This window comes from Garra rufa, unplaced genomic scaffold (genome assembly GCF_049309525.1).
Source record: "Garra rufa unplaced genomic scaffold, GarRuf1.0 hap1_unplaced_017, whole genome shotgun sequence".
NCBI lineage: Eukaryota > Metazoa > Chordata > Actinopteri > Cypriniformes > Cyprinidae > Garra > Garra rufa.
Window position 1 is genome coordinate 98,217 of NW_027394292.1, and position 17,432 is coordinate 115,648.

At 38.1% G+C, this 17,432-nt stretch overlaps 1 protein-coding gene across 1 annotated transcript; it reads right to left on the minus strand.

Moving 5' to 3' along the window:
- Window positions 1-11,721: 11,721 nt before the first annotated feature.
- LOC141315342 (uncharacterized) lies at window positions 11,722-14,181 on the minus strand. Its single transcript, XM_073832676.1, has 2 exons — window positions 14,069-14,181; window positions 11,722-12,621 (listed from the first exon to the last, which is right to left on the minus strand). The coding sequence occupies exon 2, from the start codon at window positions 12,606-12,608 to the stop codon at window positions 12,123-12,125; it is 486 nt and encodes a 161-aa protein (XP_073688777.1). The 5' UTR covers window positions 12,609-12,621; window positions 14,069-14,181; the 3' UTR covers window positions 11,722-12,122.
- Between the last annotated feature and the right edge of the window lie 3,251 nt (window positions 14,182-17,432).

The following is a 17,432-nucleotide window of genomic DNA, read 5'->3' on the forward strand; positions in this document are numbered from 1 at the left end:
ACACTAAATAAAAATTCCTGTTTAGAACATAAAGGACATTTTTACATAAGTGATTTTAGTTTGTTCTTCCATTTCTGGAACTCTTGAACACCCTTTTTTACTGCTGTGTTATGTTTGGATATTTTCAATTAGCTTTCAGTAAAAAAATAAAATAAAAAATATCCCTTGGAAAATACCCTGCTTTTTGAGAATATATTGAATTCCCTTTTTTCTGAGATAGTAGACATGGTTAATTTTGTGGGTAATACCACATTTACACATGCAAATGGAAGAAATGTAAACTTTACTTTAATATATTTCACAATTTTTAGAATATTTAAAAGTTTGCTTACAAATACCTTAAAGAAAACTAAGTGCAACACTAAAAGTTGGGACGTTTTGTAAAATGATAAAATCTATGATTTGTTAATTCTATTTCACTTTTATTTAATTAACAACATTACAAAGAAAAGAAAAGTCACAAAAGTGCAACACACTCCAAAACAATTGGGGCAGAAGAAAAATAAAAGTGAAAAGCTTATTATAGAATAAGCTAAACTGTTTTGAAACAGTTGACAGGAGGCAGGTGAATTGGTAATAGGAGAGGGGATCATCTTTGGGTATAAAAGGAGCTTCTCAGTCTTTGCAAGCAAAGCTAGATCGTGGCTCAAAATTTGTTTATATTAACAAAAATATATTGGCCAGTGTAAACATTGGAATTTGTTTCTTTGTACTTCAGTCAATTAAATAAATGTTAAAGAGATCAAATTACATATTCTTTTTTTTTGTAATTCAGCATGATTTCTGAAAGATCATGTGACACTGAAAACTAGAGTAATGAAGCTTAGCATAAGAGGAAAACACATTTAAAATATATTCAATTAAAAAAGCTTTTTTAATGGTATATATATATTTTTAAAACAAACAAATGCAACCTTTGTTCATTCATCCATTAAAAAATCTTATTTGCCTTTTTTAATAGTAATGTATATTTTATTTATAATATTTAGGCTATTTTAAAAGCATGTAACCTATCTAAACCCAAATATAACAGCCCACATTAGCATGTACATACTTTTATTTCAAATAGGCCTATATGTAATTGAATGCCACATGACATTCATGACATTTTGATTTGACTGGGCAAGAAATATCATTATCATTAGTTTCCCAAGGAGCAAAAAAGCAACTTGCAGTAAAAAATAGGCTGGGCTGTTATTTGTGAGCTTTGAATACATTCTTTGAAAAGCATCTCATGCTTGACCGTGACTATTGTTGTAAACTAGCAGCCAGCTAACACTTAAGGTAATTGCACACATTGAGTCCGAATTTTTCGCACGTTAAAAAATAAATACCTCACGTTATGTTAATCACACTTGCACACTGCTTCCAAATTTTTCGGATCGGGTTTGATTTTTTGCGTTTTTCGCATCTGTAGCAAGCATTTTGAGAGGTGTTTTGACAGTTCAGAGCCACCGTACAAGCGAACGCCGTCTGTCAAGTTCATTCACTTTGTCCCGCAGCACAAAGCACTGTAAAGGTCCTTGTACGCTGAGTTCGCAAAAATTAGTGGTCTTCTTAATATTATGTGGCTCCAGTAATGCTAGCAAAGCATCAAAGATTACTGACATCCTGAAATAAACTCTGAATTACCCGGGATAATCCCGCAGTTTATTAATAAGGAGGTGCGCCTTAAAAGTATTCCCTCACTCCTCTGTATCTGTTTCTCTTTTTAAGAAGAGAGTCAGTGGACAACATCGTTCTATTTCGTCGGACTCAGTGTGCAAGGTTTCTGTGCGTGACGAATTTTTAGGATTACGAATACGAAATAACGTATACGAACGTATACTGCTACACTGGCCGCGAACGGCACATCAAGTTGCGTTAAAGCACGTAGCTCCCGTTATAATGAGTCATTCAGTAACTGAGCGCGAGCGCTACAGTAAACGCATTCCTCGCGCTTATGCTGCAGACAAGTCGACAAATAGAATACAGAAAGTGCGCTTTGATGCATCCAGTGTAGAAATGGCATTAGGATGTGGCAGACCATTTTCTTCTGCAAGTTTTAGCTCAAACATATTCGGTTTGAACTCGTCTTAACCAAACGCCCCCCAAAACCACCTCAGCGCCCCCCTTTCAAAATTATTGCTTTCAGCGCCCCCCGAGGCTCGCCCAACGCCCCCTGGGGGGCGGTACCGCCCCCGTTGAGAAACACTGGTCTATAAAGTTACATACGACATTCATACACACATTTCTTACTTAAAAAATCTCTATTTGTTGCTTTACAGTAACAATAATCTAAATTTGACAGATGGTAAGATTGCTATTATGAATTTAAAGGTTACAGTAAGGTAAAGACACCTGAAGCAGCTGCATTTTCCTGTTTAAATGCTGGTTTGATAGAAATAATTTTAATGCGCATGCAAACTCAATCTTGATGTGACAAGACATGGTAATAAAAAACATTCCCAGGGGGGTGTTCCATAAAACAAGTTTACCAAATAAGCCAGGCTTATTTCAGTTAGTCTGACTTATTGTCACTTGATTTGGCACAAAATAAGTCAGACTAACTGAAATAAGCCTGACTTATTTGGTAAACTTGTTTTATGGAACACCCCCCAGGAAATGAATACCTTACGAAATACAATAAATAACAATATAAATACAATATAACTTGCTTAGGATAAAAGCATCTGAAAAATGCATGAATGTAAATGCAATGTAAAACAAAATGTGTTTTGGGTTACCTGATTCTGCATGTCTGTAAAATGGACAGCTGGCTGTATGATGATTCTGCCCTTGATGGTCAGCATCCAGTTAGTGCTTGGAGAAATCTCCTGTAACAGACAGTGTCACAACACCCTTTTAGTGTTACTATAGTTTATGATCAGAAAAGACAACTACTGTACAGTAATACAATTTACATTTTTAATAAAATAAGCATTTATCATATTTATTAGCAAAACTTGCTATATTAATATATTGCTAGCTCGTTACTCTCTTTAAAAAGTTAACCTGTTCTGCAAGTCAGTGGAGAACAGCAGCCTGTGGCTAATTTGGCTAATTTAGTAACGTTAACATTAACTTAGTTAAATTGATGAAAGGGGAAGCTCACCTGTTGTTTGCACCGCGACGACGGCAATCACCAGAAAAGACTCTAATACACCTCCGATGCAGACGACATGACCACGAGACCACAAACTTGAAAATAAAACACAAAAGATGCAGTTAACCGCGGTGTTCAGTTTTACCTCAGTGTTTCATGTTAGCGCGCTGTTTATGTCACGTCTGTCACTGAAGGGACCGTCTATAAAGTTACATACGACATTCATACACACATTTCTTACTTAAACATCATTTGAAGAGAATTACCTTGCTAGCTATAAAGAGGCAGCGTTTAAAAGATATTATGCTGCTCTGTGACTGTGACTAACGTTAAGTTTGTCAACTTCGGCTGTTACTGACATTATTAACTTACCAGTTCATGTTATCGTCGATACTATGGCAGTCATTCACAGAAGAAGATCCAAAATACACCTCCGCGCTCCGACGTTACAGACGACATCCAGACCAGAAACTTGAAAATAACAAACAAAAGAAGGGCTTGAAAATACAGTTTAAAATCTCCACCGAAACAGTGGTGTTGCTTAACGCACTTTACCTCAGTATTTCACCTCAGTTTGCTGTTAAGCTTGAGTAAAGGGCTCGTCAGACGAACTAACTTGCATTAAAGGGCAGCCGAATATACAAACGTGTTTCTCAGTTTAAATAAAGTTTATTTCGACTAATATAGGTCACCTTAATTTACTCACCAGTCCATGTTTTCACCGTTATGGCGGCGCCCCGGCCGTCAGTCAGAAAAAAAAGGCTACCGACATGAAAAACACGATGAATATTGTTAGTTTGCTGTTAACAAGTGAAAACAAATTAAAATTGTTCAGTTTTTCATAAAACAGAAATAATATACTAACCTTTTTGTCGAGTTATTGATGCAACATTTCTCTTTTGTCCTTTTTACCGCCACTTCCTCTCAACAGGAGAAAAAAAAATCTCCCTTGCCATTGGTAAATTTTTCGCGGGCAAGTTCACTACTGTAAACGGATTTACAGTAGTGGATAATTACAGTAGTGATCATATATTTTCCCATAATCCTTTGCAGTTTACAGTAAAATACTGTATATACATTTTACAGTATCTTACTGTAGATATTACAGTAAAATACTGTTCAAATTACAAAAATCGGTTACAGTGTATGCAAACAACAGCACTGATCTCACAATTTATGTTCTGCTAATTTATACTGTCTAAACCACAGAAAAAACATGTGGAAGCTGCTAAATCATACAGAGAAGGATATAGTAAGCAGCAAAGGGCACAATATTTTGACAAACTAAAATTAGTAGGTGGTAAAGATATGCACGAGCCGTATTAATTAAGATATTAGCCTATCATTTTACCTACCTAATCAGAAATAATAAGAACAAACACGAATGTTGTCAAGATTCTTGCCCTGCTAATCCTGGTTTAGTTTGGCCAACCACAAACACCTTTTGTTCCTCAGACAGTTTTTTTCACTACTCTTCTTGATTTGTTGTAAACTTTGGCAGTCTAATAGTATTCCACATGTTTTTCCCTGTCTGACTGATTAATGCAGCCCAAAAAATGACAATAACTGACCATTTTCAGTAGCAATAATCAGCAAAATTTGCAACACTACATAATGCATTATACCAGAAGTCTCACTCATAGGCTTACTTCCATACGTTAAGGAAAGATATCCAGAGCAGAATGACCATGTTTAAGTCTTTTCTGGACATATTTCATGTACTTCAGTTCTTCATTCATAAACCAGGCCCGTTTAGGCATAGCCTATTCACATCTTCTTCAACTGTAATATACTTATGCAAATAAAGCCATTTATACAGCAGTACATCTAATCATAACACATTGAAATACTTAAATGCAAGGCAATGAAGCATGTCATTTGCTTGTCTGTAGTGCTAGTAAAAGTTATAAAACCTTTGTCAAAGATATGGGCTGTGATGTGTTTATGACAGCTAATATTAGATTTCGTATGATAAAGAAGACGACTGGAAGTTTGTTGTCTTATGGTAATGTATTTTATATTACAGACGCTTAAACGCATTATATTTTGATGAGCTATCACTGAAGACATTTAGCAATATGTACTGCATTCTCTGTCTGTATGGTGCAAACAGTCCTGAGTTTTGGTGGTGGTGCTGCTTCGTTGCTGTTTTGAGAGCAAAAGTTTTACCCACATATCAAACTCTGCTGAAAAAACCCCCAGCTAAAACCAGCCTAAGATGGCTAGGCTGGTCAAGCTGGTTTTAGCTGGTGGTTTTAGCTGGCTGTTCCAGCTAGTGTCTCAAACTGACCAGCTAAGGAAGTGGACAAAACCGCTTTTAAACTAGCATGCTGACCAGCTAAGATCAGGCTGGGTGACCAGCTAAAACCATCCAACCAGCTTAGGCTGTTTTTTTTTTTTTTTTTTTTTTTAGCAGGAAAATCTCTCCTAGGTTACGTATGTAACCCTAGTTCCCCTAGTGAACGAGAGCTGCGTCCGGAAACGCTTTGGGGAACGCCCTCAGCGAGACCACGCTCTGAAACACGTGTGAAATCCAATAGAACAAACGTGACGTCACGGGCAGATGACGTAGGGACCCGGAAGCTATAAAGCACGTGGGGCGCGTGCAGCCGGCAGCTTCTGCTCCAGAGAAGCTAGCACGACGCAGGGGCACCGGAAGTATGGCATCGAGGGGAACTAGGGTTACAGACGTAACCTAGGAGAGTTCCCCACCGGGAACTCAAGCTGCGTCCGGAAACACTTTGGGGAACGATATGCCCACGCTGCCAGACTTTCAAGCCCCTGCTCAGGGTGTGAGAGAACCACTAAAGCGAGAGGAAGGCAGAGCCTGGATTGGCCCGAATGTCGAGGCCATAGAACTTACAAAGGCGTGGACCAGCCTGCAGCGTCACAGATGTCAGACAGGGAAATGCCTGACAGAAAGGCCTTAGAGGCAACCATACTACTAGTGGAGTGAGTCTTGATCCCCAAAAGAGTGGGGAGGTCAGAGGACTCAAAAGCCATAGGGATGGCCTCCACTATCTATAGACTAAGGGTCCGCTTAAAGACGGGAAGCCCTTTCTTATAAGGACCGTAGCATACAAGCAATTGGTCAGATTTTCTCCACAGGGCAGCTCTATGGGCGCATGCGTCCAGTGCTCGCACTGGACACACACAATTAAGCTTCTCTTGGTCCAGAAAGGAGGAGGACAGAGGCTTCGAGCACGACAGGCCATGGTGTAGAGGAGGGAACTTAGGTACATACCCCAGACTGAGGTAAATAAAGGCTTCAAGAAAGAAGGGGCTACAGAAGGGACCTGTACGTCACCCACTCTCTATAGTGAGGTAAAGCCAAGAGACAGTCTTAGGGTGTACTCACACTAGGCAGTTTGAACCGTGCCCGAGTGCGTTTGACCACCAAAGCCTGGTTCGTTTAGTGTGAGTGCTCCGAAAATTGCGTTCAGCGAGAGTGCCGCTCTTCCCGTTTATCCTGAAACCGTCACACCATAATGACGTAAGTGTGCTCCGGCACGAATGCTGAAACCCTATGTGAGGGGGGACAATCGTACTCAGGCCCGGTTCATGGCAACCGTGCCTAGTGTGAGTACACCCTTAGTGTCAACGCTCTGGGAGAAATCTCTTTGATGGGTTCAAAGGGAGGTAAAGACATTGATCCCACGAGGGGATGTCAGAACGTGCCACAGGCCTCAGCCTCAGCGCACCATGGAGGAAACGGACTACTAGGGGTATCTTCCCACTGAATGATATCGATAGGGACATGGTAAGCAGAAATTGCCGCCACGTATACCTTCAGGATGAAGTGGTTCAACCCAGCAGTGAGCAGCTCTTGCAAAAACCCCAGCACTGTACCAACTGGGCAGTGGACTGGGTCGAGCTGGCTATTGCTGCTCCATGAAGAGAACGTTGTGCTGTCGGTGTGCACCAGCACATGGTGATCTCTTAGGTCTGGGAGAAAGAACCTCAGAGCCTAGTCTACAGCCAGCATCTCTAGGTGATTGATATGCCAAGTAAAATGGCGATCGCTCCACAGACCACGGGCTGAGCGGCCACTCACGACCACTCCCAAACCGGTTAGGGGTAGATCCGTCGCTACCACCGCGGCGACGAGGAGCTCCCAGCACCAAGCCCTGGGCAAGAACTAAGGTTTCCTCCACATGTCTAAGGCATGAAAGTATCGCTGCGTGACCATGATCATGCAGAGCGGGTTTCCCCTCGAGAACAACCTTTTAGTTTTGAGCCACCACTGCAAGGGTCACATGTACAGCAGGCCAAGAGGTATCACATTGGATGCAGCTGCCATCAGACCCAACAGTTTCTGGAACTGTTTTACAGTGAGTGACCTGGTCTCTCTGACTCTCCCCTGTGAGGATCGACTGGATACGAACAGTAGGCATGCTCTCGTGCCTGCATCGTAGTCGAATCCCGCACTACACTTAGATAAGTGGTTCTCTGAAGAGGAGATAGCACACTTTTCCTGGCGTTTTCCGTAACCCCAACTCTTTCATGTGGGCTAGCACAACATCTCAATGCTGTGCTGCCATGTGCTCAGATTGAGCTAAAATCGACCGATCGTCGATATAGTGAGAATGCGAATGCAGCTTCAGCGGCGCTAGAGCGGCATCTACGCATTTGGTGAAAGTGCAGGTTAAGAGAGCCAGATCGAAAGGAAGAACCAGTGTTGGTACGCTTCACCCCCAAAAGCGAACCTCAGGAACTTCCAGTGCTGAGTTGGGTGGAGATGTGGAGGGACCACCTTGATGGCATCCTTCCTGAAGAGAGTGTTTACTTCTTGTTCTAACACCGGAACTTGTTTGCGGCCCACCAGAGTGGGAAGGACCCCGTAGAACCAGGGCGGCGCAGCACCAAAATGGATGCTGCAGCCTCTCTCTTTGAGACATCTGGCAGGAGTTACATGCTGCCAAATGATCTACAAAGGGAATCAGTCTCTCAAGACTGACGTCCGGTGTTACTGGAGAGATTGGAACGGAACCCTGAAGCGGAGAACCGGCAAAAGGGGGTCGCGGGACTCGCAACCTTCCCCAGGGAGAGGGAGAGGGCCGCTGAGTAAACCCGCTGGAAACCGCTGTGCTCTGATGTAACAGAGGAAACAGTTCGGCTTCCTGAGGGCACTGAGGAGAGACGGGCACCGTAAGTTGAGGTGATGACCGCTCTACCCCAGAGGAGCATGCCCTCAAAAATTCCTGGACCACAGGCACCAGGATACTTAGGCGAAGTGGCCACTCATGACCACCCCTTATCCTGTGATGGAGGCACCAGTCGTTAGCTTATGCGACGACAAAGAGTCCTCAGCACAGGGTCTTGGACAGGAACCATCGTTTCTTACACATGTCTAAGGTCCGAAAGCCTCGCCGTGTGACCATGATCATGTGAAATAGGTTGCCCTTCAGGGAAAAAACCATTGGTCCTGAGCCACCACTGAAAGAGTCTCATGTACAGCAGGCCAAAAGGTATCACGTTGGACGCAGCTGCCATCAGACCCAACAGTCTCCTTAGAAACTGTAACAGTGAGTGACTGGCCTTATCTCACTCTCTCGACGGCCATGGGGACCGACTCAAATCGAGCAGGAGACAAACGTGCCTGCATCGTGGTCAAATCCCACACTATACCTAGATAAGTGGTCCTCAGTACTGGAGAAAGCACACTTTCCTAGGCATTTTTAATCTTAACCCCAACTTTCCACGTGGACAAAAACAACATCTCAATGCTGAATTGCCAACTGCTCAAAAAAGAGCTAATATTGACCAAAAAGTCCATATAATTAAATATGTGGAGGAAAGTGCAGGGTGAGAGTGCAATAAATGGCCAAAAGCAGAGGCTGCTCTGCCCCGCAGCCTGTAATTTGTTTTAATTCCTCAGAATTAAAAACTATGGGAGCAGAGTTAAATATTCAGCTTCACACATTTAAGTTTAAGTAGATTGTGACATATGAATGAACACATTTATGAATGAACATATTATGAATGAACATGTTTGTGAATGAACACATTTATGAATGAACAGAGCATGCCCCTTTTTCTCAAGAGCGGCTGTGAGTGCTCAGCTCCCGAACAAACTACACATCAACCACGTGAATCTCCGCCCCCTATTTTTAGAGAAGCGAGAGCAGGGAGAAACAAGCGATCAATACATAGTCTGCTCATATGCATACAGCGTCAATCTCCTCGGAGAAAGACAGCTGCAGCTGCACGGGGATTCCCATGACTGCAGCCTCTGCTCTGCCTCGGCAAACACGGGACTTGAGCTGCGGGAAACACCCGCGAGCGAAGCTGCGAGCTCTGACTCAAGGGACGAAGTACCGCAGTGCGGGTTTCGAAAACCCAGAGACAAAGCGCACTAGATTTAGCGAGAAGGCAGAGAAACGAAATATTCATCTCTAGTCCTACTCCCAATATATGTGTAATCCCCACGAACGCAGTGCCCGTCCTGCCTCGGCAAAAACGGGACTGAGCCGTGGGGAAAACACTACGGGCAGTCAGCTCCCTCGAGAACTGACTCCCATGCTTCGCTCTCAAACAGACAACACAGAGATCGTGTGGATCCGCACTCGTAAAAAAACGAGGAAACGGGGGAACACATGTTCTGAATAGCCTGCTTATTTTTGGATTATAAGACATATTCCCGCAAAAGAAAGCCGTGCAAACTGGCACGAAAAACATGGAATACAAGACACATACACAGAGCGCTAGCTGAAAGACAGAAGCTGCCGGCTGCACGCGCCCCACGTGCTTTATAGCTTCCGGGTCCCTACGTCATCTGCCCGTGACGTCGCGTTTGTTCTATTGGATTGCACACGTGTTTCACACGTTTCACACGTGTTTCAGAGCATGGTTCCAGAGCATGGAACCCGTAGGATTCTAAAGCGCTGTTTTGAAGCTCATAGTGGGCGGGAGTCGGCCGTCGCCATCTTGAAATCGCGTCACCACGCGTCACTCCCGGATAATCATAAATGGGCAAAAAGGCGGGACGTGGGTAGAGCTAGTTGCTGAAACCACGCCCGCCTAGTGCGACAGTGGTGACAGCAGCGGCAATCCCCCTGTCACTCATGTGGCTACGCCCTTAATTATGCTGAACTTTAAGGCTTAATATAACTTAAACGGATGAGTTATAAAAAAATTCACCCCCCTCACAGTTGACATGAAGGGCAAAACTAGCTATATACCAAAACCATTTTTTGAAGCAGGCTGTAAACATACTTTTTTCTGCTGTAAAGTTGGACATTTTAACATGGGGAGTCAATGGGACTGACTCCCTTTTGCAGCCAGTCTCTAGTGGCCAGTCGATGAATTGCAGTTTAAGTCACTTCCGTGTTGGTTTCAGTAGAGAGAGCGGGAGGTTGCCGCTTGGATTTCACACGTGTTTCAGAGCATGGTCTCGCTGAGGGCGTTTCCCAAAGCGTTTCCGGACGCAGCTTGAGTTCCCGGTGGGGAGCTTTGATTTGCAATCTGTTGTAGTGTCCACTCTTGACATGTTCACATTTTTGGCCCATGATTGGTATCCACTGTCCACTCACACCTCTATATTGAATGTGTTGTACAGTAGTTCTTAAAGTGAGTGAGGTTAAGATGAAACACTTTGGTTCCATTATGAGACGTGTTAGGCATAAATGTGGTATGACAGTCTTTAATATTCTCAGACTGGATGCATTTACACAGAATGTCACAATGAACACTTTCGTCCGTCCATTAATAAGCATTACTCATTATCTGTCACCGTCTGTTGCTTTTACACATGCATATACACAAGCTGATGTTTAAATTATATGCAAAAATGCTGTATAATTGTTTATTGCCAGAAGTCTTCCTTTTTTAGATTTGTAGAAGTGAAACTGTCTTGCATTTGCATTAATTAAAGCAGAATTAATGAATATAACCCTAGAACCTTTCTTCAAGAAGTGATTTTAATAATTTGAATTACATTAGAATTAAAGGTGAAATGTGTCATTTTTCCTCCACTACCATCATGAAATGGAAGTATTAATGGTTTAAGACATTTTAATGTTCCTGAATACGACGATGAGGGAGCGAGACGAAATGACATATATTTCTGTGGGAGCGGGACTAAAAAATCCATCCCTTGCAGGTCTCTGATGAAGTTTGCGTGCAGTGGTTGGTAGTTGGTAGAGTCACTGTTCAGTCTGTATTTAACTGCGCGATGAGGCTGCTGCACCAAAGCACAGAACACGAGAGACGGCGCGCTTTGACCATTTTAATGCAAAACATTATTAATGAAATTAAACAAATTTAGGATATTTTTTAAATTAATTTTAAGCCATCTCGTGGCCCACTTGGAGGATCACTGAGGCCCACAGGTTGAGAATACCTGTTCTAAAGTACAATTATTGATGTTTGACAAGTTTTCATGGAAGAAATCCAGGTATTTCAATAGGAATAGGCAAAATAGGCGAAAAATTTCCCCACACAGATTTTGCAATGGCATTAAGTTAGTCATATAAATTTGGCATACTGACCAGCAGAAAGTTGCCTGATTTAAAAATGAAAACACATTTAAAAAACATCTATATGACATTTTTAATGTAAATGTAAACAGGAATGGAAATGTAAATGCTACATGCAAATTCACAAATTACTGTGAATAGTAATGAGATCAGGGTCTTCAGAATAGAATAAATGTTTTAACAACAACAAAAAAAGAACTGCACACTTCAGCTTTAAAGACCATATTTATAATCGATGTGACCAAAAGATTAATAACATTGCTGTAAAGTGTCAACCTAACCAGGTCTAAAGTCCACATTTAACTTCATGGAGGAAGTTGCTAAATTGTTTTGCGGCATGTGATGGAGAGAATAAAAAAGAGAAGTAGAATAAAGCGGGCAAGTACAGAAAAAAACCACAGAAGTGAAACTTAAAATATCTAGTAAAATGAAAGTGCAAAAAGGCTCAGCTGTGGGGAAATAGTGGAAGCAAATTTGGTAATACAGTGATTTTTTTTAAAATAAAAGATCTTATGTATAATGTTTTGAAAGATTATTGGGAAAACCTTCTGCGTTGGGTTCTAGAGCTGTCTTAAGTCACTGATGAGAGAATCTCCTAACTGAAAAGTTCTGGGAGGATTATAGTGCTCTGAAATGTAGATCTCCTCGATTTTGTTCTTGTTTCTGTTGAACTTTACAATGACTCTGTCCATGTTGCTCATTTGGTTATGTGGATCATAGTATTTCCTCACTTCATAGGGAAGATCCTGAGAGTGCCGGTAGTGAAGGTTTCCTATGGTGAAGTACATATACGTGCGTTTGTCCTTCAGCGGAGGGAGCAGGTAACCACTGTTATGAAACACATGGAACCCAAATTCTCCAGCCACAGGGTTACAGAGAGCCACCATGTTGTTGTCAATGCATGTTTTCACGTACCACTTAATTAGGGCGAGTCCGTGACGGGGAGGTGGATATCCAAACCCAGTCTCCTCAAGCTCCTCTTCAGTGTTTAATGTTTCAATGCCGATGACCAAGATGGCAAGCAAAAGGCTGAGATGTTTCGTCATCGCTGTATGCAGTCTGCAGGGAGAATGAGAGCAATTTAATATCAAATGACTGAATCATGAAATCATAATTTGCCATTTTTACTTCCTAAATGCACATCCGCATGTTGAATAAAGACACATTTTTTTGATCCTGCTTAATTCCTTAAAAAGTCTAATTGCCCAAACCAATTACCGATAAATAGAGCAATATTAAAATTAAATACTATTTTGTTTAAATATAAAAAAAAACACACTAAAACATAAAACCATTTAAAATGCTTAAAAGTTAGATTAGTTATTTAGGAACAACATTTTAATGTACAGTATGGAAAATGGGTGTTTTGAGAATTGCTAAAGATTCTAACAATTTTATTAAATTATTAGTCTTTTTAAAGATTAGCCTTTATGTTGAGCATCCCTAATTTTTCATGATTTAATTAGCTGTTTCAATCTGAAATATACTACCAGTCAAAAGTTTAGAACAGTACGATTTTTAATGTTTTCTAAAGAAGTCTTTTCTGCTCACAAAGCCTGCATTTATTTGATCCAAAGTACAGCAAAACAGTATTTTTTTCTATTTGAATATAATTTAAAATGTAATTTATTCCTGTGATTTTTTAGCAGCATTATTCTAGTCACACGATTCTTCAGAAAACATTCTAATATTCTGATATTCTGATTCTGATTATTATTAGAAATAACTTTATAAATTACTTTATCATCATTTTTGATCAATTTAAAGCATCCTTGCTAAATAAAAGTATCCAAATTTGAATGGTATAGTGTGTAATGTTACAAAAGCCTTTTATTTGAGATAAATGCTGATCTTTATATTTGTCAAAGAATCCTGAAAAAAAATTACTCAACTGTTTTAAATAGTTTTAATAGTAATAATCAGAAAAAATATAAAAATCAGCATATTAGAATGATTTCTGGAAGATCACCTGCCACTGAAGATTGGAATAATGACGATGAAAATTTAGCTTTGATCACAGGAATAAATTATATTTAAGAAAATATTCAAATTGAAAGCAGTAACTTTAAATAGTACAAATATTTCACAATATTACTGACTTTACTGTATGGATCAAATAAATGTAGACTGGTAGTGTATGCCATAATAAATAAAAAATAAAATAAATACAATTTAAAAAAAATTAATTACTTGCAAACGCTGTTTCTTGTTGACTTATCACACTTGTTTTAAAAACTCTTGACATTTATACTGTTAGCAAACCTTTTTGCTCTTTTCTATCACCTTTTTTTAGCGTGAAAGTAATGTCTTGTACCTGCTTTTCCTGTTGGTATTGTTATATCCAGAGATAATTTTTTCAACTTACAGGAACATAGACACTTCTTTTAAATTTCTAGGTGATTAAAACATCTCATTAACAGTTTTCAAAACCTGTGCTGAGGTGTTTAAAGCAAAGAACAACAGTGAAAATAGCATTCTTGATTAAGCGGTATTCATGTTGATTTACCTGAATGAGTCAGCAGAACGTGGGTGTGGAATGTCTTGAGGAGGTTGTGGATATTTTGGGACTAACTGCGTGCGTATAGAGACTGTTCAGAATATGTGGGCCCTTAGTTTGAGAGCTACGTTTTCTGGCGCATTTATTCACCCTTTCTAAGAGGAAGTGGTTAAATATGTGAAACCTACATGACAGATGCGTTCTGCCCTGTTGCCCGGTCTCAGTTCCGGATTATGAATTATCAAAATGCATTCATCTTAATCCTAACAGCTCTGATTCAATTCAAAACACGACAGCTGTGAAATTAAAACACATAATGTGCTGACTGAAAAGAGAGTAAACACATCTCTTCCTCCCTAGAGAAAAGCAAATATGGCATGCAATAGCCTACAGGTGATCTGTGCTTTGAGATTTTTCTCAGAGAATGTCTGAAGGTGGAAAGTACAGTTTCTGCTCAGAGATTATGTCCAAAATCCCTTAAAGTCAGTTCACTCATGGCCATTTTGGAAAACCCCCAGGCAGCTATTTTCAGTGAAACTCTCTAAATTAGCTTGAAGAAGTGAAATTTTTGTCAAGATTATGTTTTAATAGCATCATCAATAAAATTTGACAATAACTGCACAGATTCTTTATCTTAAAAACACTGCATTTTATCCCAAGCAGGTCCAGCTACTGTGCAATTCAGACTAAACAAACTATTTTGCATTTATATGGTTATCGGTATCGGTCATTTTTTTATGATGCCGTTTTAAAAAAATCTAAGATTATGAAATTAAAGTTGTAATATTTCGAGAATAAAGTAGGAATTACGAGAATGAAGTCGAAATATTACTAGAATAAAGTCAAAATTACAAGAATAAAGTCAAAATATTATGACAATAAAGTCAAAATTCTGAGAATAAAGTCAAAATGTTTCGAGAATAAAATCGAAATGTTTTGAACAATAAAGTTCAAAATTATCAGAAGAAAGTCAAAATTTTTTGAGAATAAAATCAAAATTACAAGAATAAAGTCAAAGTATTTAGAAAATAATGTTGAAATGTTTAGACTATAAAGTGAAAATGATCAGAATAATGTCAAAATGTTTTGAGAATAAAATAAAAATTACGGGAATAAAGTTGAAGTGTTTCGAGAATAAAATCTAAATGTTTCGAACAAGTGTGAGAATGTTTCGACTATAAAGTCAAAATTATCGGAATAAAGTCAAAATGTTTTGAGAATAAAATCAAAATGATCAGAATAAAGTCAAAATTGTTTGAGAATAAAATCAAAATTACGAGAATAAAGTCAAAGTATTTCGAGAATAATGTTGAAATGTTTCGACTATAAAGTAAAAATTATCAGAATAAAGTCAAAAATTTTTGAGAATAAAATCAAAATTACGAGAATAAAATCAAAGTATTTTGAGAATAATGTTGAAATGTTTCGACTATAAAGTCAAAATTATCAGAAGAAAGTCAAAATTTTTTGAGAATAAAATCAAAATTACGAGAATAAAGTCGAAGTGTTTTTCGAGAATGAAGTCGGAATGTTTCGACTATAAAGTGAAAATTATCAGAATAAAGTCAAAATGTTTTGAGAATAAAATCAAAATTACGAGAATAAAGTCAAAGTATTTCGAGAATAATGTTGAAATGTTTCGACTATAAAGTGAAAATTATCAGAAGAAAGTCAAAATGTTTTGAGAATAAAATCAAAATTATCAGAATAAAGTAAAAATTTTTTGAGAATAAAATCAAAATTACGAGAATAAAGTCGAAGTGTTTCGAGAATGAAGTCGGAATGTTTCGACTATAAAGTCAAAATTATCAGAATAAAGTCAAAATTTTTTGAGAATAAAATCAAAATTACGAGAATAAAGTCAAAGTATTTCGAAAATAATGTTGAAATGTTTCGACTATAAAGTGAAAATTATCAGAATAAAGTCAAAATATTTTGAGAATAAAATCAAAATTATCAGAATAAAGTCAAAATTTTTTGAGAATAAAATCAAAATTACGAGAATAAAGTCGAAGTGTTTCGAGAATGAAGTCGGAATGTTTCGACTATAAAGTGAAAATTATTAGAATAAAGTCAAAATGTTTTGAGAATAAAATCAAAATTACGAGAATAAAATCAAAGTATTTCGAAAATGAAGTCGGAATGTTTCGACTATAAAGTCAAAATTATCAGAATAAAGTCAAAATGTTTTGAGAATAAAATCAAAATTATCAGAATAAAGTCAAAATTTTTTGAGAATAAAATCAAAATTACCAGAAAAAAGTCAAAGTATTTCGAAAATAATGTTGAAATGTTTCGACTATAAAGTGAAAATGATCAGAATAAAGTCAAAATGTTTTGAGAATAAAATTAAAATTACGAGAATAAAGTCAAAGTATTTAGAAAATAATGTTGAAATGTTTCGACTATAAAGTCAAATTTATCAGAAGTCAAATTTTTTTGAGAATAATATCAAAATTACTAGAATAAAGTCAAAGTATTTCGAGAATAAAATCTAAATGTTTTGAACAAGTGTGTGAGAATGTTTCGACTATAAAGTCAAAATTATCAGAATAAAGTCAAAATGTTTTGAGAATAAAATCAAAATTATCAGAATAAAGTCAAAATGTTTTGAGAATAAAATCTAAATGTTTCGAACAATAAAGTCAAAATTGTCAGAATAAAGTCAAAATGTTTTGAGAATAAAATCCAAATTACCAGAATAAAGTCAAAGTGTTTCGAGAATACAGTCAAAATGAAATCAAAATTACGAGAATAAAGTAAGTGTTGAGAATAAAGTTGAAATGTTTTGATAATAAAGTCAATATTATGAGAATAAAGTCAAAATCTTTCAAGAATAAAATCAAAATTATGAGAATGAAGTCGAAGTGTTGAGAATAAAGTTGAAATGTTTTGAGAATAAAGTCAAAATATTTTGAGGATAAAGTAAAAAATACGAAAATAAATTAGTAGCAATTACGAAATTAAAGTTATAATATTTTGAGAGTATATTCTAGCCTTTTGCGCATACAAATGGCCCCGATTGGTAGCACCGGGAGATATTACAAAGTCTCAGCTTTCTAAATCTCTCAGTATTATAGTGAAATACAAACAATATGTCTATTATAATGTGTTTTCCACACTCTTTAATGTGGCGTGACAGATCCGTGTATTCGCTGTATTAGGCTATACTGTTTTTTCATTCCTTCTGATGTTCCTTCTCGTTTATATCATGCTATAAACTTAAAATAAAGAGGAAAAACACATTTATAATTTGTATTTCATAAAACTGACAGAATTTCAAAGCTGAGCTGTGTATGCGCAATAGGCGAGAATATACTTTCAAAATATTATAACTTTAATCTCGTAATTGCTACAAATTGATTTTCGTAAT

Excerpts from the sequence above, each read along its gene's own strand:
- LOC141315342 (XM_073832676.1), bottom strand. The coding sequence starts at position 12,608 with ATGACGAAACATCTCAGCCTTTTGCTTGCCATCTTGGTCATCGGCATT.